This window comes from Neophocaena asiaeorientalis, unplaced genomic scaffold, assembly GCF_003031525.2.
Source record: "Neophocaena asiaeorientalis asiaeorientalis breed wild unplaced genomic scaffold, Neophocaena_asiaeorientalis_V1.1 scaffold217, whole genome shotgun sequence".
In the NCBI taxonomy this organism is placed as follows: domain Eukaryota; kingdom Metazoa; phylum Chordata; class Mammalia; order Artiodactyla; family Phocoenidae; genus Neophocaena; species Neophocaena asiaeorientalis.
The window spans coordinates 7,567,052-7,590,301 of NW_020172293.1; the positions used below are offsets into that span (position 1 = coordinate 7,567,052).

At 35.3% G+C, this 23,250-nt stretch overlaps 1 protein-coding gene across 7 annotated transcripts in view; it reads left to right on the plus strand.

Annotated features, from left to right (window-relative positions):
• Positions 1-23,250, plus strand: part of CCDC7 (coiled-coil domain containing 7) — a 289,089-nt gene that overhangs the window by 205,188 nt on the left and 60,651 nt on the right. For all 7 annotated transcript variants that reach the window (XM_024765603.1, XM_024765594.1, XM_024765612.1 and 4 more), the window contains 4 exons: positions 3,422-3,505; positions 6,565-6,648; positions 8,799-8,882; positions 10,666-10,749. In XM_024765603.1, coding sequence (XP_024621371.1) covers positions 3,422-3,505; positions 6,565-6,648; positions 8,799-8,882; positions 10,666-10,749 — 336 coding nt within the window. The remainder of the gene's footprint in view (positions 1-3,421; positions 3,506-6,564; positions 6,649-8,798; positions 8,883-10,665; positions 10,750-23,250) is intronic.

Here is a 23,250-nt window from a genome sequence, read left to right on the forward strand (position 1 = left end):
GAGGGATGAATTGGGAGATTGGGATTGACTAATATGTATAAAATAGGTAACTAATAAAAAAAAAGAAGAATTGGCTGTTCATCCACAATTCCACAAAGTAGAAACTCAGCAGGTCGTCTATGAAAGAGCTGCAGTAAAGGTTAATTAGCACAAAGGGAATTATTCTTTGTTGCTGTGGAGTTAAACTTTAGCCTTAAATTCCTGGTTTGTTAAAATAGTTTCAGTACTTAATTTTCAGGGCCATGATTGATCAGTATGTTCCCTTATAAACTGAGTTTTAGCTAGCCAGTCCCAATGCTGTAAAGAAAACATTAAAAATAAATCATTTCAACCGTTAAGAGAAAAAAAAAGCAAATGACAGAGTAGGTTTGCAGCACAAATATCCAACAGAAAGCTTTCAACCAGATATTTAAAGAATTTCTAGCATAGAAATAAATTGAAAACCCAATAGAAAAATGGTCAAAATCTTAAACATGTACTTCACCAAAGAAGATATCTAAATGACTAATAAATATTTGAAAATTATAGTCCTATTAATAATCTAGAAAATTGGAGTTAAAATCATGAAGATACTATGACATACCATCATTGAGCCTAAATCAGAAAGAATGACAGAATCAAGTCATGATAATGTTGTAGAGCAACTATTACAGAACTTTCAGAAACTGCTGGTAGTAGTATAAACTGATACATGCACACACTGGAAAACTGTTATTTCTGCTCCTTATTGGGAACTCCAATAAGATTTATGGCTGACTTTTCATCAGAAACTATGGAGACCAAAAGGCAATAGGATGGCCTATTCAAAATGCAAAAGAAAAATAACTGTCAACCCCAAATTTTATATCCAGCGAAATTATCTCTCAAAAATAAAGGTGAAGTAAAGAGATTTTAAAACAAATAAAAAATTGAGAAAATTCATTGCTAGCAGATTCACTTTATGACAAGTACAAAGGAAAGTTCTTCAGGCTGAAAGCAAGTGACCTCAGACAGTAATTTGAATCCCCTAAAAAAGAGACTGGGTAAAAGTAATTCTGTAATTATAAAAGGTAGTATAAATACATATATGTAAAGAAATAAAGCAATAATTAAACATAAATAATGTTAAGTTTTAAAAATGACTTTATATTTATAGCTTATAGGTTATTATATTTATAATATGTATAACAGCAGTGCAAAAATATGGAGGAGGGAATAATGGTATATGAGGGTAGCATTTCTATACCTCACTGGAATTATTGGAATTTACTTAGTATAATTCTGATGTAGATTCTTCTTTCATTGTGAAAAAAATGACCTATAACATTGTGTATTTAACATTTACAAGGTGTTGATTTGATACATTTGTATATTGCAACATGATGACCACCCTAGTGTTAGCTAATGCCTCCATCGTGTCAGATAATTATCATTTCTTTTTTGTGGTAAGAACATTGCCTAGTCTTTTTTAAAATTGACTGTGGTGATGGTCATACAACTCTGTGAATATATCTTTAAAAACATTGAAATGGGGCTTCCCTGGTGGCGCAGTGGTTAAGAATCCGCCTGCCAATCCAGGAGACACGGGTTCAAGCCCTGGTCTGGGAGGATCCCACATGCTGCGGAGCAGCTGGGCCAGTACGCAACAACTACTGAGCCTGTGCTCTGGAGCCCGTGTGCCACAGCTACTGAGGCCCATGTGCCTAGAGCCCGTGCTCTGCAGCGAGGGGGGCCATCACAATGGGAGGCCCGTGCACTGCAACGAGGAGTGGCCCCCGCTCGCCGCAACTGGAGAAAGCCCGTGCACAGCAACAAAAGACCCAACACAGCCTAAATAAATAAATAAATAAATAAATAAATAAATTTATAAAAAAAAAAAAAAAAAACATTGAAATGAACACTTTAAATGGGAAAATTGTATAATGTGTTATATATGTTTTAAAGCTAGCTCAATGAATGCCAAGAAGAATAGGATAAAAAAGGATTTCAAAAGTGGGAGGGTATGATAAGGGAGAAAACTGTGACTTTTACTAGATTATACATTTCTCCAGCACATACTTTTTAATTGCTAGTACTTAACCTAACCTTCCTTCAGATGCTGTTTTCATTGCCTCTTGCTTATTTAAGTATTCTTTGCTTCCTTAATTCAAATGAGCAAGTCCTTCTTACATATACCAGTTGCAGAAAGAACTAGAGAAGCTAAAATATAACTGCTAATATTCCCCAGTTTTGTTTTGCTATAGATCTTATTACTTTCACAAAATGTTGCTACTTAATTATTGAAAACTTGTTCTGCCTAATCTGACACACCTGTTTCATTTTGGTAATGGTGCTGCAGCAGGTAACCACCTCCACACAGATTGCACAACCTTTAATACTTACTGACTCATCCGTTTCTCTGAAAAAAGACTTCCATCTGGGTATCTTAGTCATGACAGGTTTCTAACTTCAGGTACATGTTCTGCTAGAAACAAATTCACCACAAAATTTTAGACCCAATAGTTGATCATTTCTAATTATTCCTTTTCAGTATAAACTCTCCTTTAATAATGTTCATGTATTTTTCTTGTAATTGGACCTAATTGCAGTTACTAAATCAAGCAAAAATTTTAAATGACATAGGAACTCAAATGGTAAGAGACCCAATCTCAATCCAGGTACTTCTACAAATTTAACCATTTCTTCCTCCCAAGCAACAAGGTCTACATGCTAAAAGGACCTGGGAGAGCACGTTTTTTCAGTCTATAAAACATTTTGTTATTCTTTTCCATCACTGATGCCTACTTTGTTTATGCTTAAGTAACATAAAAAGGGCATTAAAATATTCCTGGATGAGTCCAAGTATTTCTGCTCTGTGGTAAATTTCCATGGAGACCCTAGTTTGCAACCTAATCTGAGGAAAAAACTGTTATATTCCACATTACTGGGTATATACCCCTACAGTATGATTATGAGTTTAATGTACACTTAAGAGTTATATTATTATCATAACTCTCCCAGATATTTTAATTTAGCATAAGAGATAGCATTGTATGGAAAAAGCACTGGTTAAAGAATTATAAGTTGGAAGGTTGTACATCAAGTTTGTCATTATCTAGATACACAATCTTGGTCAAGTCATTAACATCTCTAAGCCTCAATATATGGAGGCTTAATGATTGCTAACGGCCATTCCAATTCTAAGGTTTAATGATTCTTCAACCCATGTAATCCATTATAATGCATATTTATTAATAACAAGGCTAATTATGATAGTACCACACATGGGGCTTTCTTGGTGGCACAGTGGTTGAGAATCCACCTGCCAGTGCAGGGGACACGGGTTTGAGCCCTGGTTCAGGAAGATCCCACATGGCACAGAGCAACTAAGCCCATGAGCCACAACTGCTGAACGTGTTAGGGTTACTTTACAAAGTGTTTTGATACCTGTTTATTTCTATAGAAATTGATCTAGAACACTTGAAAGATACTGTTGGAAGACGTATATTAATGGCAGAAATGAAGATACAACCAAAGCGTGTCCGTGGTAAGTCTAATCCTTCCAAGTCTAATCTTTATGGTTTATTTACCTTCTTTGGAGTTTATGTATGAATTGTTTAATGATAAGAGTACTTGTATATTATTATTATATAGGTAAAGTCTTCGTGACTACCCTCATAATTAATTGTACTGTGGTATTTACTAGAACTTTAAAAGTTAGCTAGACATTATGATTTTTAGAAATGAGCCATTTAAAAATTAAATCATAAAATTAAATGCTATAGTGGCCTTAGAATATACTTGATGCAAGTATGTTCAGTTCTGTTCTAATCTTTTTCTATTACTGGCTTAGATAGAAGGAAAAGGAGAAAGGTTTCCGGATCAATGTGATAACAACAAGGGGAATTTAACAGATAGTTAATTCATTGGTTACCATTTCTCTCTATTTGATGGAAATATCAGGTATATTATCCTAACTCATCTGTGGTAGAGTCATTAGTTGTGTTACGTAGTTCAGAGATTGTACTACAGCCTTTACTCTTGTAACAGTGATAGGCACACTGCCCTTGACTTCTGCTGTGACACCAAAAGAGGCAGACAATTTAACAGAGATGTAACAGAAAGAGACAAAGACAACACTCCTACAACCACTATTATCCAAGGCTTTTTCCCTTGGGGAGCAACAGTTATGCTTTCAAACTGCTAAGAGAAATGACTTCAGTAAAATATTTTAGCCAAATAACTAAATATATAAACAAGAAAACAATAATAATATGCCCTGTTAAGAGGAAGAAGTCAGTACGCAGAGATGCCATATTATATATCTAAAATATTCAGTTTTCAGCATAAAATTATGGGTCATGTAAAGAAACAGTAAAATGTGACATATAACAAGGAAAAAGACATGCAACAAAAAACTGCCTGTGAGAATCCTAGATATTGGACAAAACTAAAACTAAACTAAACTAAAAAGCAGTTATTATAAATATGTTCAAAGAACTAAATGTAAACATTATTTAGAAGGAAAGGAAGGTCTGATAGTGTTTCATGAAATAGAGAATATATACAAAGAGAAATACATTATTTTGAAAAGGAACACATGTAAATCCAGGACTGAAAGTACAATAACTGAATTTTTTTAAATCCAATAGGGGTTGTTCAGTATTTTAACACTGTCAGAAGAAAGAATCAGCAAATTTAAAGTATGGAAATGTAGCATGGACAGCAGAGGCATTAAAGAACAGAAAATATCATTTTAAATAATGACAGAAAAGAAAACCAGATATTATAAATAAAATGGTTAAAATAATAAACACTATACATACATGCTTTGTCTTCTATCAGTTTCTCTGTGTAGCACAAAGTTATGTAAATAAATAATTTAAAAAACAATTGTAATGAATTTATGTTTATATGTTTCATATATAAAAATGGGAAAAAATTATAAGAATTAAGTTATAAAGAGAACTATAGATGTAGAATATGAAAATAACATTTCTAAATCTTCCTGGAATTTAATCTGTTTAGTATAAGTAAAAGTAGATTCTAAAATTGACTATGGTGATTGTTACACAGTTCTATGAATATACTGATAAGCATAGAATGGATATTTAAAATGGGTCAATTGTATAGCATGTTACATGTTTTTTAAAAAATAGTTCAGCGAACTCCAAGCAGGGTAGGATTTTTTAAAAGACTTAAAAGCAATAGGAGAATGTTGTGAAGGAGGAAAATTGTGGCTCTTAATAGAATAGGTTTCTCCACCCCATATCATTTATTATGCTCCTAGTTTTTAATTCAGTCTGCCCTCAAGGGCTGTTCTCACTGCCTCCCTGCTCACCTAAGGATCCTTTGCTTTCTCAGATCAAATGAATCAGTTCTTCTAATTATATCTGTTGGAGAAAGACCAGAGGGCTAAAGTTTGTCTGCTGATGTTCTCCAGTTGTGTGTTGCTATAGCAGACATTACTTTCACAAATGCTGTAACTTAATTACTAAAAACTTGTTCTGCCCAATCCAATGTGTCTTTGATTTTAGTAGTGACGCCCCATATGGTCTTTACCTCTGTTTAGGTTGCAGTGGTGATAAATTTGTGTTGCCTCAGTGATAGAGCATGTTTGAAATATTCATGGGCTCAGCCATTTCTCCAAAGGAAGACTTCCAATCTATAAATTCTGGATATGACAGGTTCCAACTTCACTTACATGCTGTGTTAGAACCAATTTTTGCCCACACAAAACTTTACGCAACAGGTGACACAGAGTCACCAATTCTCATTATTCCTTTTGCAATATAAAATTCTTTTAAATAAATTTTTTTCTGATATTGGACCTAGATCATCATTTCTGAATCCAACAAAAAGTAAAAACCATGTAAAGACTCAGATGGAAAGGGGTACAGTATCAGTGCTCACATTCCTGCAAATTACCCATTTCCTCCTGCACAGGGGAGAAAAGGTCTACATGTTAAGAGAACCTGAGAGGGTGCTTTATCTCTGTCCACAAATTACTTGTTTTTCTTTTCCATCAATGATGCCTACTTGACAAACAGTTACATAACCTTAAAAAAAGGGAATTAAAGTGTTCCTGGACAAGTCAAAGAATTTCTGCCTCACAGTAAAATTCTGTGACTGTGATGCCCATTGTTTGCAATTTAACCTGGGAAAAAAATGTCATGTCTGGCCTCACCAGGTATATCTTTACGATATGAATATGCTTTTAATGTAGAGAAGAAAGTTATATTTATTAAAATAAACTCTCTAGGATGACTTAAATTTGCAAAAGACTTTGTATTTTATGGATAAAACCCTAGTTAAGGAATTATGAGGTATCAGTTTATGGATCAGTTTTGTCGTTACCTAGATTTGTGGCCTTGGTCAAATCACTAACCATTTCTAGGCCTCAATATAATGAGGCTTGTATGATTGCTAACGGCCCTTCCAACTCTAAGGTCCTGTGAGCCTACAGTCCAGGCATTTCATTGTAATTGTTGTCCTATAATTTTAAAATGCTAATTAAAGGAGTACTATACACACATAAACTCACACACAAAAACACATGTTAATATATACCTTACAAAAGTGTTTTGAAACTGTTTATTTCTATAGACACTGATACAGAGAGCTTTCCAGATGCTATTGGAAGAGGTATAATAAAGGGTGAAATCAAGACACAATCCAAGAGTCATCCTGGTAAGAACAAGAATATTTCAAGTCTATTTCTGCTTTATTTATCTTCTCGAGTTTATTTAAGTTTGGATCTAAATGACTATAGTACCTATATGCTATTACTATAGGATGAAACGTTTTCACTAATTCTCTCCTATTATTATTGGAACTCTAGCAGTTACTAACAATGGAAAATTAGCTACATAGTGTAAGTTTTAGAACCCATTCATTTAAAACTTATCCATAAAAATTCAATGCTGTAGTAAGCTTAGAATATGCTTGATGGAAGCATTTCAAATGCTGCTCTACTCACTTTCTTTTTCAGGCTAGAAAGATGGTTGCTTTGTACTTGCAAAAGCAGAAAGGCTGGTTTATGAATGGGATTAAAAGAGAGATTTCATTGCTTACTAATTCCCTCTATATAATTAAAATACCAGGCACATTTTCAGTATCTCAGGTGAAGTAGAGGTGTTTAGTTTTGTTACATAGTCTGTAGTTTACACTACTGCCACTTGTCTTGGTGTTACAGTGTTTGACACACTGCTTCTTGATCTTTGGTGTGATATTAAAGGAGGCAGAGAGCTTAACAGAAAAAGGAAAGAGACCGTCAACAGGAAAAACAAGTGTCATCCAAAGGTGACTGTTCGCATGCCCAAGTCTGTGCCCCCAGGGGAGCAACATTAGAAGATTCACACTGCAGAGAAGGAGACTTCTCTACAATAGAATATATTCCAGCCAAGTCACTAAATAAATAATCAGGCAAACAGCAACAGCAAGCCTCCAAAGGGGAGGGGAACTCAGTATCCAGATTTCTTACAAGATATTGTCTAGAATGCCCAGTATAAACCCCCCCAAAATATGAGACATGCAAAGAAACAGTAAAGTGTGAATCATATACTAGGAACTTCAGGAAGGGTAGGCTTAAAAAATAATTTAAGCAGTGGGAGGGTATTATGAGGAGGGAAATTGTGATTCTTACTAGATTGCAGATTTCTCTAGCACATACTCCCTTTTCCCTCGTCCTTAATTCTATCTGCTATCAAATGCTCTTCTTAATGCTTCCTTGCTTATATAAGCATCTTTACATGCTTCTTTCAACTGGGCCTGTCATTCTTAACCTATACCAGTTGGAGAAAAACCAGAGAGCCTCAATTATATCTACTCAATTGGATCTTTAACACTTACTTCTGGTCTCAGCCATTACGACAAAGTAAGATCCACCTTATGGTGTCAGGTTCAGGATAGGTTTCCAACCTCTGGTGCATGCTCTTCTGTAACTAGCTTTCATTCACAAAACACTGGACACATAATTTGACCCAAGTCAGCAATCCTACTTAACCCCTCTTTCAATATGAATTTTTCTTTAATAACTTTCATGTATTAAAACAAAATACATGAATGTTATTTCTCTCCTTTGACCTAGTTAGTACTTTCTAAATCCCGCCAAATGTCCAAATCACATAAAAACTCAGATGGGATGGGATGCAGTCCCAATGCTGGTACTGCCTCAGATTTACCCGTTTCCCCCTCCCCAGTTACAAGGTGTACATAGTAAGAGGACCTGATAGGCAGTTTTTCTTAGACTACAGAATATCTTGTTACTCTTCCACATCTTTGATGTCTACTTGATTTACATAGCCTTAAAAATGGCATTAAACATTCTTGAGAGAGTCAAAGAATTTCTACCTGGTAGTAACTTTCCATAATGTGGGACCATGGTTTGTCTCTTGACCAGTGGGGAAAAAATGCCACGTTCCACTCATAGGTATATCCTCACAGTATGAGTGTCCTCTTAGTGTAAACTTGGCAGTTATATCATTTACACGAACTCCCCAAGATGATTGAAGTTTGTATGGGACAGTGCATTGTGTATGAAAAGCACTGGTTAAGGAATTATGGGGCATCAGCTTGTACTTAGTTTTGCATTATCTTGGTGTGTGTTCTCAATCAAATCACAAAACATCTCTAAGCTTCAATATCATGAGGCTTATATGATTGCTAAGAGCACTTCAAATTCTAATGTTTTATGATTGTGCAATGCAGACATTATATTATGTCTCTTTTGTAATACAAGTACTAATTAAGTTAGTACTACACACAGACACAAAGACACACATACATGTATGTTAATGGTTACCTTACAATGTGTTTTGAAATTTGTTTTCTATCTATAGAGACTGATATAGAACGCATGAGAGATACTGTTGGAAGAGAAAAAGCAATTGATGAACTCAAGACACATCATCAGAGTCACCCTGGTAAGAACAAGAATTTTCCAAGTCTAATAATTTATGGTTTATGTCTTCTCTGGGACTTAATTAACTATGAATCATTAATGATAACAGTAACTGTATGTTAGTATTAATGGACAGTAATCTTCATGAATTTCCTCTTATAATTAGTTAAACTCTAGTATTTACTGTCAATGGAAATTTAGCTGGATATTTTTTAGTTGTAATCTCATCCATTTGGAAAGTAATCCATATAATCCAATGCTCTAATGACCTTAGAATATGCTTGGTTTAAGTATTTATAACTGTGATTCTACTCACTTTCTTGCTGGCTTAGAAAGGAATATTGCTTTGAAATTGAAAAAGCAAAAAAGCTAGTTGATGAGTGGTATAAGAAGAACATAACAGTTATTTCACTGATTAGCAATTTCCTCTACATAATTAAGTTGGTATGTAAATTTATATCTCTACTAGAGTGGAGTTCTCTAGCTGAGTTTTATTATTCACAGATTACTGCTTTAGTCCTGGAGTAACAGGGTTCAATACATTTCTCTTTGTTGCAAGAAATACTGTCATTATGAACTTTTTACAGAATTGATGCTGAAAGCTAGCATTGGAAAGTAACTGAATCCTCAGATATAAGCACCAAAATATGTGTTTTCACTGAAATTTAAGGCAAGATTTCTGAAACTTTGCTTTTGAATGCTTTATTATATTCTCGCTTTTATTCCTGTAAAAAAATAGTGTTGTAAATGAATCAAATAAATATTACTTGCTCCAACAGCTTTTAACTGGGGAAAAGCTGGTGGTGTAAAAATGAAATTGTTGGAACCAAGCAGTTAAATTTGGTATTACGATAAGCCATTTTTCCATGTCTTTAATTTTCAGAGTATTTTTGGTTAGGTTCTTTCAATTAATTTTTGCTTCCATGTTGCTTATTAATAGGAGTCCTTGTCAGTTTTGAATAACAGCCTTAGACACAGCAACAAAGTGCTTTCATTTACATCCGTTCAATTCTGGGATGAAGTGAGAGAGTGGCATGGACTTTTATATACTACCAAATGTAAAATAGATTGCTAGTGGGAAGCAGCTGCATAGCACAGGGAGACCAAGAGGGAGGAAATATGGGAATATATGTATATGTATAGCTGATTCACTTTGTTATGAAGCAGAAACTAACACACCATTGTAAAGCAATTATACTCCAATAAAGATGTTTAAAAATAAAATACAAAAAAGAGTCATGCCTTTTAACAACAAAATTAATTATTTTATATTTATTAATGGTAAATTTATAATTAAACACTAAATAAAATCTGAAAGACAGAAACTGCTACGAGGAAAGGAGTTGAAATGAATGTAGTAATCAAATACAAAAATGAAGAAGTGTTTTGTCCCACCTCACCGGGTACATCCCTCCCATATGAATGTGTTTTTAGTATACACAAGAGAGTTATATTTATTAAGAAAAACTCTCTAGGATGACTTAAATTTGTGAAAGACTTTGTATTTTATGGAAAAAGTCCTAGTTAAGGAACTATGAGGCCTCAGTTTATGAGTCACTTTTGTCATTGCCTGGATATATGGTCTTGGTCAAATCACTAAGCATTTCTAAGCCTCAATATAATGAGGTTTAAACAACTGCTAATGGCTCTTCCAATTCTAAGGTATTATGTCTGCAGTCCAGACATTTCATTATAATTCTTCTTCTATAATAAAAAGATCTAATTAAAGGATACACACATTCTACAAACATACACATGTGAATACTTAGCTTACAAAAGTATTTTGAAACTGTTTATTTCTATAGAGAGTGACACAGAACGCTTCCCAAATGTTGTTGGAAGAAGTATTATGAAGGGTGAATTCAAGACACAACCCAAGAGTCGTCTTGGTAAGAAGAAGAATATTTCACGTCTATTTCCTGTTTTTTATCTTCTCTGAAGTTTATTTAACTTTGGATCTTTAGTGACTACAGTACCTATATGCTATTATTACAGGATAAAAAGTCTTCACAAATTCCCTCCTTTAATTACTGGAATTCTAGCAGTTGCTATCAATGGAGAATTAGCTGCATATTTTTAATTTTAGAATTCATTCAATTAAAAAAATGATCCATAAAAGTGGAATGATACAGTGAGCTTGGAACATGCTTGATGGAAACATTTCAAATGCTGTTCTACTCACTTTCTTTTTCAGGCTAGAAGTATAGTTGCTTTGTATTTGCAAATGCAGAAAGTCTATTTTATGAATGGGATTAAAAGAGGGATTTAGCATGTAGTTATTTCATTGGTTACTAATTCCCTCTATATGTTTAAAATATCAGACACATTTTCCATATCTCATGTGAAGTAGACACCGTTAGTTCTATTATATAGTTTATAGTTCACACTCTTGCCCCTTGTGTTGGCATAACAGTGTTTGACACACTTCTTCTCGATTGGTGTGATACCAAAGGAGGCAGAGCGCTTAACAGAAAAATAAGGGAAAGAAACAGTCAACAGAATCCTTTTTAAAACAACTGTCATTGAAAATGATAGAGTAATAACCCTGAGCTCACCTTAGCTCATGGACATAGCAAAATTACAACTATTTACAGAACAACCATTGATGTAAAAGACTGGAACCTACCAAGAAAGGTCTTCTAGAACTAAGGATATAAAAAAGGGACCACAGCAAGGCAAGTAGTAGGGGCAGAGTCACAGTATAATCAGTTCCCTGGCTTGGGCAACTCATGAATGGGAGAATAATTACAGTTGCAGAGATTCTCCCCAACGAATAAGGGGTCTGAGCCCCACATCAGTCTGCCCAGCCTGGAGGTTCTGCAACAAGAAGATGAGTCCCCAGAACATTTGACTTTGAAGGCCAGTGGGGCTTGCTTTTAGGAGTTCCAGAGGGCTCTGCGAAATAGAGGCTTCACTCTCCAAGGGCACACACAACATCTCACATGCTTCAGGACCCAGCATAGAGGCAGTAATTTAAAGGATTTGGGGTCAAACCTACCTGCTAATCTTGAAGAATCTCCCTAGGGACATAGACACTGACAGTAGCCATTCTTGAGAGTTCATTCTACCACTGGTGCTGCAGCACCATTTTGGAATCCACCCCACCAACAACAACCAACCTGTAGGCACCAGTACTGGGAAGCCTCAGGCCAAGCAACTAACTGGGCAGTGACACAGCCCAACCCATCAGAAGAGAGACTCCTTTAAGACTTTCTGAGCCAAAAGCCACCCCTGGACACATACCTGCACACCAGAGGGTCTAGGACCTGGCACCACACACCAATGTGCAGGCAGTAGACCCAGGACCCCCAGGGCCCTGCAGCCAGAGATCCAGATCCACCCACCAGTGGGCAGGCACCAGCCCCAGAATCACTGACTCCACCCACCAATAAGCTTGCTCTAGCTTCGAACCAGAACCACCCACCAGCAGTCCATTGCCATCTCTGGAAGCCCTCAGCCCTGCAGCCAGACCCCAGAACCTGTCACTGCCTGCCTTTGGGCCAGCACTGTCCCTTGGATCTGGCTTCACCCATTGGTGGGCTGGCCCCAGCCTCAGGATCTTCTAGACCTGACTCCATCCATCAGTGATACAGAGCTAACCCCAGGGCTCCCCAGGGTTCTACAGCCAGCCACCTTGTGACCCAACGCTGCCAACCAGTGGCCGGCAGCCTCCACACAGGAAGGTCCTGGCAAACAACCAGACTGGGGGCCAACCAAGCCAACCAGGCCACCCATAGCCGTCAGCTTACCGCAATAGAAGGACCCGCACAACACACATAGGGGCACTCCTAGAGGATATAGCTCTGATGACGAGAGAGCAGTGTACTGCTGGGATTCATAGGAAGTCTCTTGCAAAAGGCCTCTTCTCCAAGGTTGGGAAGTGGAACCAACCTCCCAGATACATAGAAATATAAACATTAAGTTAGACAAAATGAATTGACAGAGGAAAATGGTCCAAATGAAGGAATAAGATACAACCCCAGAAGAAGAGCTAAGTGAAGTAGAGATAGACAACTACCCAACAACGAATTCAGGGTGATGATCCCAAAAAACTTGGGAGAAGAATGGATGGACAGAGTGAGAAATTAGAAGTTTTTAACAAAGAGTTGGAAAATATAAAGAACCACTAAACAAGATGAAGAATACAATAACTGAAATGAAAAATACACTAGGGGGAATCAGCAGTAGACTAAATGGTACAAAGGAACAGATCAGTGGGCTGGAGGACAGAGTAGTGGAAATCACTGATGCTTAGCAGAAAAAAAGAATGGAAAGAAATGAAGACTGTTAAAGAGACTTTTGGGACAACATCAAGCATATTAACATTCACATTAGAGGGGTCCCAGAAGAAGAAGAGAGAAAAAAGGTGACAGAGAACATATTTAAACATAATAGCTGAAAATGTCCCTAACCCCAACAACCTGTTGTTGTCCCTAACAACCCAAAAATCCCAGTCCAGAAAGAACAGAGAGTCCCAATCCAGAGGAACACACCAACACACTTTGTAATTAAAAATGCAAAAATTAAAGCTAAAGAGAGAATATTAAAAGCAGCAAGGGAAAAGCAACAAGTTACATACAAGGGAACACCCATAAGGCTATCAGCTGACTTTGTAGCAGAAACTTTGCAGGCAGAAGGCAGTGGCAAGATATATTTAAACTGATGAAAAGGAAAAACCTAGAACCAAGAATACTCTATCCAGCAAACTCTCATTCACATTTCATGGAGACATCAAAAGCTTTACAGGCAAGCAAAAGCTGAAAGGGTTCCACACCACCAAGCCAGCTTTACCAGAAATGTTAAAGGGACATCTCTAAGCAAAAAAGAAAAGGCCACAACTATAAACATGAAAATTATGAAAGGAAAAGCTCATCAGTAAAAGCAAATATATAGTAAAAGTAGAAAATCAACCATATGCAAAGTTCATAGGAAGGATTAAAGACAAAAATGGTAAAGTCATCTATAACCACAATAAAAAGTTTGCAGATACACAAAATAATTAGATGTAAAATATGTCAAAAATAGTAATCATGAGGGGAGGAGAGTACAAATGAAGCATAGTTAAAATGTGTTTGAAATTAAGAGATCGAACTTTAGATAGATAGATAGATAGATAGATAGATAGCTGTATATAAACCTCATGGTAACCACAACCAAAAATTCGGTAAGATACACAAAGAAGAGAAAGTAATCCAAACATAACACTAAAGATAGTCATCAAATCACAAAAGGACAAAAGAAGAAGGGAACAAAAATACCTAGAAAAACAACCCAAAAACTATTAACAAAACTATTAACTATTCTTTTGGCAGTAAGAACACACATATCAATAATTACATTTAAATGAGCTAAATGCTCCAATCAAAAGACATGGAGTTGCTGAATGGATACAAAAGCAAGACCTTTGTATATGCTACCTAAAAGAGACTCACTTCTGATCTAAAGACACAGACTGAAAGTGAAGAGATTGAAAATGAAAAAGTCATTCCAGGCAAATGGAAATCAAAAGAAAGCCCAGGTAGCAATAATTATATCAGACAAAATAGACTTTAAGACAAAAGAAGGACATTACATAATGATCAAAGGATCAATCCAAGAAAAAGATGTAACAACTGAAAATATATATGCACCCAACATAGGAGCTCCTTAATAAATAAAGCAAATATTAACAGACATAAAGGGAGAAACAGACAGTTACACAATAATAGTAAAGGACTTTAAAAGCCCACTCAAGTCAACAGACAGATCATCCAAAAAGAAGATCCATAAGGAGACACTGACCTTAAATGACACATTAGGCCATATGGACTTAATAGATAGGTATAGAACATTCCATCCAACAGCAGCAGAACACACATTTAAGTCCACATGGGACATTTTCTAGGAATGTTAGGCCACAAAAGAAGCCTTGGTAAATTTAAGAAAACTGAAATCTTACCAAGTATCTTTTCCCACCACAACACTATGAGGCTAGAAATCAACTAAAAGAAAATACTGCAAAAATCACAAACACACAGAAGCTAAGCAACATGCTACTAAACAACCAATGGATCATGAAGAAATCAAAGAGGAAATCAAAAAATACCTAGAGACAAATGAACAGAAAATGATCCAAAAATCTATGAGATGCAGCAAAAGCAGTTCTAAAATAAAAATTTATACTGGTACAAACAAACCTCAGGAAACATGAAAAGTCTCAAATGAACAACTTAACTTACACCTAAAGGAACTAGGAAAAAGATGAACAAACAAAACACAAAGTTAGCAGAAGGAAAGAAATCATAAAGACCAGAGAAGAAATAAATGAAAGAGACTTAAAAATGGAAATTATCATTGAAACTATAACCTGTTTCTTTGAAAAGATAAACAAAATTGACAAACCTTTAGCCAGATTCATCAAGAGTAATATGCAGGGCCCAAATCAATAAAATCAGAAATGAAAAAGATGTTACAACCGACACCACAGAAGTGCAACTGATCATGAGACATTAGTTGGAAAAACCGTATGACAATAAAACATAAAACCTAGAAAAAATATACAATCTCCCAAGACTGAACCAGGAATAAAAAGAAAATATAAACAGACCAATTATCAGTAATGAAATTGAACCAGTAATTTAAAAAAATAACCAAAAAACTTAAGTCCAAGAACAAGTGGCTTCATAGGGGAATTCTACCAAACATTTAGAGAAGAATTAATACCTATACCTCTCAAAGTATTGCACAAAGTTGCAGAGAAAGGAATGTTTCCAAAGTCATTCTATAAGGCCAGCACCACATGATATCAAAATGAGACAGAGATATCACAGAACAGAAAATTACACGAGTGAAAGTAGATGCAGAAGCCCTCAACAAAATATTAGCAAACTGACTCCAATACATTAAAATGATCATACACTATGATTAAGTGGAATTTATCCCAGAGATACAAGGATGTTTCAGTGTCTGCAAATCAGTGTGATACATCACATTAACAAAGAATAAAAACTATATGATTATCTCAATAGATACAGAAAAAGATTTTGACAGAATTCAACATCCAGTTATGATAAAAACTCTCCAGAAAGTGTGTATACAAGGAACATGCCTCAACATAATAAAGGCCGTATATGATAACCCCATAGCTAACATTATACTCAACAGTGAAAAGATGAAAGCATTTCCTCTAAGATATGAAACAAGGATGCCCACTATTGCCACTTTTATTCAACATATTATTAGAAGTCTTAGCCACCACAGTCAAACAAGAAAAGAAATAAAAGGAATCCAAATTGAAAAGGGAAAGTAAAATTGTCACTTTGTAGACAACATGATACTAAACAAAGAGAATCCTAAAAACAGCTACCAAAAAAATACTAGAGCTCAAGGATAAATTCAGTAATTTTCAGGTACAAAATTAATATAGAGAAATACATTGCAATTCTATATACTAACAACAAACTCAGAAAGAAATTAAGGAAACAGTCTCATTTACAGTTGCATCAAAAAGAATAAAATACTTAGGAATAAACTTACGTAAGGAGGTAAAAGACTTGAAATCAGAAAATTATGACACTGATGAAAGAAATTGAAGATGACACAAACAGATGGAAAGATATACCATGTTCATGGATTGGAAGAATTAATATTTGTTAAAATGACTGTATTGGGGCTTCCCTGGTGGCGCAGTGGTTGAGAGTCCGCCTGCCGATGCAGGGGACACGGGTTCGTGCCCCGGTCTGGGAAGATCCCACATGCCGCGGAGCGGCTGGGCCCGTGAGCCATGGCCACTGAGCCTGCACGTCCAGAGCCTGTGCTCCGCAACGGGAGAGGCCACAGCAGTGAGAGGCCCACGTACCGAAAAAAAAAAAAAAAAAAAGACTGTATTACCTAAGGCAGTCTGCAGATTCAGTGCAATCCCTATCAAAGTACCAAAGGCATTCTTAGAATTAGGAGAAATAATTTCAAAGTAGTATAGAAACAAAAAAGACCCTGAATAGACAAAACAATCTTGAGAAAGAAGAACAGAGATGGTGGTAGCATGCTCCCTAACTTCAGACTATATTACAAGGCTACAGTAATCAAAACTGTATGATACTGGTACAAAATTAGACACATAGATCAAAGGAACAGAATAGAGAGCCCAGAAATAACCCCACACACTTATGGCCAATTAATCTATGACAAAGGAGACAAGAATATACAATACAATGGAGAAAAGAGAAGTATATTCAATAAGTGGTGCTGGGAAAACCAGACAGCTACATGTAAAGGAATGAAATTAGAATATTCTCTAACACCGTATACAAAACTAAACGCAAAGTGGATTAAAGATCTAAATGTAAGACTGGAAATCATAAAACTTTGGAAGAAAACTTAGGCAGAACACACTTTGACATAAATGGTGGCAATATTCTTTTGAATATGTCTCTTAAAACAAAGAAAACAAAAGCAAAAATAAACAAATGGGAACTACTGATGGGAGCAAATACTTACAAATGATATAACTGTTAAGGGGTTAATATTCAAAATATATATACAGCTCATACAACTCAATATCAAAAACATGAACACACAATTAAAAAGTGGGCAGAAGACCTGAATAGACATTTTTCCAAAGAAGACATGCAGTTGACCAACAGATATATGAAAAGATGCTCAACATCACTTCTTAATATACTGATACACCAGTCAAATCACAATATCACCTCACACCTGTCAGAATGGTTATCATCAAGAAGACCACAAATAACAAATGTTGGCAGGAGTGTGGAGAAAAGGGAACCCTTCTACACTGTTGGTCAGAATGTAAATTGGTGTGGCCACTGTGGAAAACAGTATGGAGGTTTCTCAAAAAACTAAAAATAGAGCTACCATATGACCCAGCAATTCCACTTTGGGGTATATGTCCAAAACAAACAAACACAGTAATTCAAAAAGATACATGCACCCGAATGTTCATAGCAGCATTATTTACAATTGCCAACATATAGAAACACCCTAAGCATCCACTAGCACTAACAGATGAATGGATAGAGAAGATGTACGTATGCACACACACAATGGAATACTACTGACCATAAAAAAGAACAAAACTTTGCCTTTTGCAGCAACATAGATAGAGGGCATTATGCTAAGTGAAGTAAGTCAGACAAAGACAAATACTGTATGATATCACTTACATATGGAATCTAAAAAATACAACAAACTAGTGAATATAATAAAAAAGCAGATTCACAGATATAGAGAACAAACTAGTGGTTACCAGTGGAGAGAAAATGGTGGAGGAGCAAGATAAGGGTAGGGGATTAAGAAGTACAAACTATATTTAAAATAAATAAGCTATAAGGATGTATTGTAGTACACAGGGAATATAGCCAATATTGTATAATAACTATAAATGGAGTTAACTTTTTAAAAATGTGAGTCACTATGTTGTACACCTGAAACTTGTATAATATTGTAAATCAAATATGCCTCAATAAAAAATTAAAAAAAAAAACTGTCATCCAAAGGTGATTGCATGCATGCCCAAGGCTGTGCCCACAGAGGAGCAACATTAGAAGCTGCACACTGCAGGGAACGAGACTTCAGTAGGACAGAAGATAGTTTAGCCCAGTCACTAAATAATTAATCAGGCAAACAACAACAAGCCTTCAAAGGGGATGGGAGCTCAGTATCCAGATTTCCTACAATATATTAGATACACTGCCCCCCCCTCAAAATATGAGATATGCAAAAAAACAGTAAAGTATGAACTAAGGAAAAAAAGCAGACCACAGTGTGGTTCCGGATGTAAGATACTATAAAACAATTATAAATATTTTTGAAGAATTAAAGAAACCCATGCTTAAAACAGAAAGGAATATTGATGACAATGTCTAATCAAATAGAGAATATTAACAAAGAGATAGAAATTATTTTTGTTAAAAAAAACACAGTGATAACTGGAGTTGAGAGTACAATAACTGTAAGGAAAAATTTACTAGAGGGGTTCAGGAGTAGATTTGATTGTCAAAAGAAAGAATCTCCACACTTAATGACTACAGAAGAAGTAGAGCTGAGAGAAAAGGGGGCAGAAAAAATATTTGAAGTAATTATGGCTGACAGTTTGGAAGCACATTTGATGAATATGAATCTGGATATCCAAGCCAAATGAAGTCTAAGAATAAGCACAAAGAAATCTACAACCAGATACATCAAGTAAAAGTAATGGAAGACAAAGACAGAAACTCTCGAATGTCACAAAGGGAAAGCAACACATCATTAAAAAAGAGAACCCTGGTATGATTAACAGCTTACTTAGCATCAGAAACTATGAAGCCCAGGGGCTTCCCTGGTGGTTCAGTGGTTAAGACTCTCCACTTCCATGCTTTCACTGCAAAGAGGCATGGGTTCAATCTCTGGTCAGGGAAGTTCTGCATGCTGTGAGGTGTGGCCAAAAAAAGAATGAAACTATGTAGCCCAGAAGGCAGTGGGATGCCATATTAAAATGCTGAAGGAAGAAATTATCACCATGAACTTTTTCTTTCAAAAGTGAAAGTGAGATAAACAGATTCCCATATAAAGGAACACTGAGAGAACTGTTTGTTAGCAGACCTGTCTTTTGAGAAATACTAATGAGAGTTCTTCAGGCTGAAAGCAGTGGACCTTAGGCAGTGATTTTAATCCGTTCCAATAAAGAGCATGTGTTAAAAGAATTCTGTAATTCCAAAATCTGAATATACCAGTCACTAGTACAGAGATTGAAACAGTAATTAAAAACCTCCCAAAAAACAAAAGTCCAGGAACAGACTGCTTCACAAGTGAATTCTACCAAACATTCAAAGATTTAATACCCAATCCTTCTAAAACTATTTGAAAAAATTGAAGAGGAGGTAACACTTCCAAACTCATTTTATGAGGTCAACATCACCTTGATACCAAAACCAGAAAAATACAACACACACACAGACACAGACATACACACAAAGGACATTATAGGCCAATATCTCTGATGAAGATGGATGCAAAAATCCTCAACAAAATATTGGCAAGCCAAATTCAACAATACATCAAAGGGTCATACAAGTGTGATTTATTCCAGGGATGCAAGGATGGTTCAACACCCACAAATCAATCAGTGTGATACACCACATTAACAAAGAATAAAAACCACATGATCATCTCAATAGATGCAGAAAGAACATTTGACAAAATTCAACATCCATTTATTATAAAACTTCTCAATTAAGTGAGTATAGAATGGCCATACCTCAACATAATATAGGATAAACCCACAGCTAATGTCATACTCAGTGGTGAAAAATTAAGAGCTATGCCTCTAAGGTCAAGAACAATTCAAAGATGCCACTCTCACCCCTCTTATTCAACATAGTGTTGGAAGTGCTGGCCAGAGCAATTAGGCAAGAAAAATAAAAGTCATCCAGATTGGAAAGGAAGAAGTAGAACTGTCTCTATTTGCACATGACATGGTTTTGTGTATACAAAGCCCTAAAGATTCCACCAAAAAACTATTGGAAATAATAAACAAATACAGTAGAGGATACAAAATCAGTATACAAAAATCTGTTCCATTTCTATATGCTAACAGTGGGCTAGCAGAAAAAGATATTAACAAAAACAATCCCATTTACAGTCTCAACAAAAGGCAGAAAAAGCCTAGGAATCAGTTTAACCAAGAAGGTGAAAAGACTTATACTGAAAACGATAAGACATTGTTAAATTGAAGAAGATACCAACAATGGAAAGATATTCCATCCTCATGAATTAGAAGAATTAACATTGTAATAACTGTCCATATTACTTAAAGCAATCCACAGATTCAGTGCAATCCCTATCAAAATCCCAAGGACATTTTTCACAGACACAGAGCAAAAAATTCTAAAATTTCTATGGAACCACAAAAGACTCCTCCAAAATAGCCAAAGCAATCCTGAGAAAAAATAACAAAGCTGGAAGTATCACACTCCCTGGTTTCAAACTATATCAGAAAGCCATAATAATATAAAGCAGCCTGGTGTTGGCAGAAAAACAGATATAAAGATCAATGAGGCAGAACTGAGAGCCCAGAAATAAACCTATGCATATATAGACAATTAATTTAGGACAAAGGAATAAAGAACCTACAATGGAGAAATGATAGTCTCTTCAATAAATGAGATTGTGAATACTGGACAGCCACATGGCAAAAAAAGTGAAACTAGACTACTATCTCACACCATACAGAAAAATTAACTCAAGATGAATTAAAGACTTGAATGTAAGACCTGAAACCATAATCTCTAGAAGAAAACATGGGCAGTATGCTCTTTGACATCAGTCTTAGCACTATCTATTTGTGTCTCTTCAAGCAAGGGAAACAAAAGCAAAAATGAGAAAATGGAGTTGCATCAAACTGAAAAGCTTCTGCACAGCAAGGAAACTATCAATAAAATGAAAAGACAACCTAACAAATGGGAGATATATTTGCAAATGATATATCTGACAAGGGATAAATATCCAAAATATATAAAGAACTCATACAATTCAAAAACAAAAAAGCTAACAACGTCATTAAAATGAGCAGAGGAGCTGAACAGAAATTTTTCCAAGAAGACATGCAGATGGCCAACAGGCACAAGAAAAGATGTTCACTATTACTATTAAGGAAACGCAAATCAAAACTACGAAGAGATGCTACCTAACATTTGTCAGAATAGCCATTATCAGAAAGACAAAAAGTGTTGGAGAGGATGTGGAGAAAAGGGAACCTTAATACACTGTTGGTGAGAATGTAAAAAAGATGTGGTATGTGTATATACAATGGAATACTACTCTCCATAAAAGATGAAATCTTGCGTATGCAACAACATGGAGGAACCCATAATACCCTTGATGGTGTTACGCTAAGTGAAATAAGTCAGACAGAGAAAGACAAATACGTACCACATGATTTCACTCATGTGGAATTTTAAAAGTTAACCATGTATTACTTTAATAATCATAAGAAACAATAAGGTGTTTCACTTGGGAACCAGAAAACAAACCTGAAACAAAAATAGTGCTCTGAAGTTCTAGACCCCCAAGTAATTAGAGCAGCCCTGATGGCCAAGGTATAAACTGTTTTTACACAGTAACCTAAACTATAGTCTGAAGAGCAAGACTCTTGGGTTGTATTCTCTTTTGTTCCATCATGCTTTCTCCTTCCCTTTTGCAGCTTTCCATAAGCAACGATATTTTTTCAGTTTTTTCTCCTTCTTTGTGAAACAAAATATATGTTCCCAATATACTTTATGGCTACTGCATGAACAAGTTCATGTAAAAAATAGAAGTAAATAGATTAAAGTTTAAAAAAGGAATTCTGTACTTCAAAGGACAATATGAATGCATATTTTGTGTCCTTTCTTCTCTTAATTGATTTAAAATGTGATTGTATAGAACAATATGTATATCATTGTATTGTCGGGCCTATAAAAATATGGAAAAGTGATATATTCTGTAGTACCTGTGCAAAGGAGATGTATGAGAATGGTGATATATTTGAGTAAAAAATGATAGCAGATGTTAACTTGAATCCACAGGAACAAATGAAGAGAACCAGAAATTGTAAACAAGAAGGTTAATATAACAAACACTGTAAATATATACTTGCTCTTCTTTCTTCTGTCAGCTTTTTTCAAGGGCACAGAGTTATATAAAGAAATAATTATTACAAACTCTTTTATATTTAAAGGTATAATATGTATAACAATAGCACAAAAATGGGGAAGAGATAACAGAGCTATATAGGAGTAATATTTCTATATATAATTGGAATTTAATAATATAAATCTGAAGTAGACTCTAAAATTGACTGTGGTTATGGTTACACAACTCTGAATATAATTTTCAATGAAATCATTGATTTGGACACACTTTAAGTGGACGAATATTATGGTATGTTATATATTTTAAAAATAGCTTAGTGAACTACAAAAATTAAGAGATTTTAAAAAGATTTAAAGCAATGGGAGGATACTGTGAAGGAGGGAAATTGTGACTCTTACTCGATTAAAGATTTCTCTAGTGCATACCTTTAATTCCTAGTGCTTAACCCAGTCATCCCTCAAATGCTGTTCTGATTACCTCCCTGCTTATCTGAGGATCCTCTGCTTTCTTGATTCAAATTATTCCATTCACCTTAGTTATATCTGTTGAAGAAAGACCAGAGTGGCTAAAATATATGTGCTAATATTCCCTAATTTTGTGTGGCTATAGATTTTATTACTTTCACAAAATGTTATTTATTGAAAACTTGCCTGCCTAATCTGATGCATCTTTGTTTATTTTGTTAATGATGCCCCAGGTGGTATCCTCTCTGTGAAGAATGCAATATGGTACATTTGGGCTGCCAAAATCATAGTGTGACCTTTTACATTTATTCATGGGCT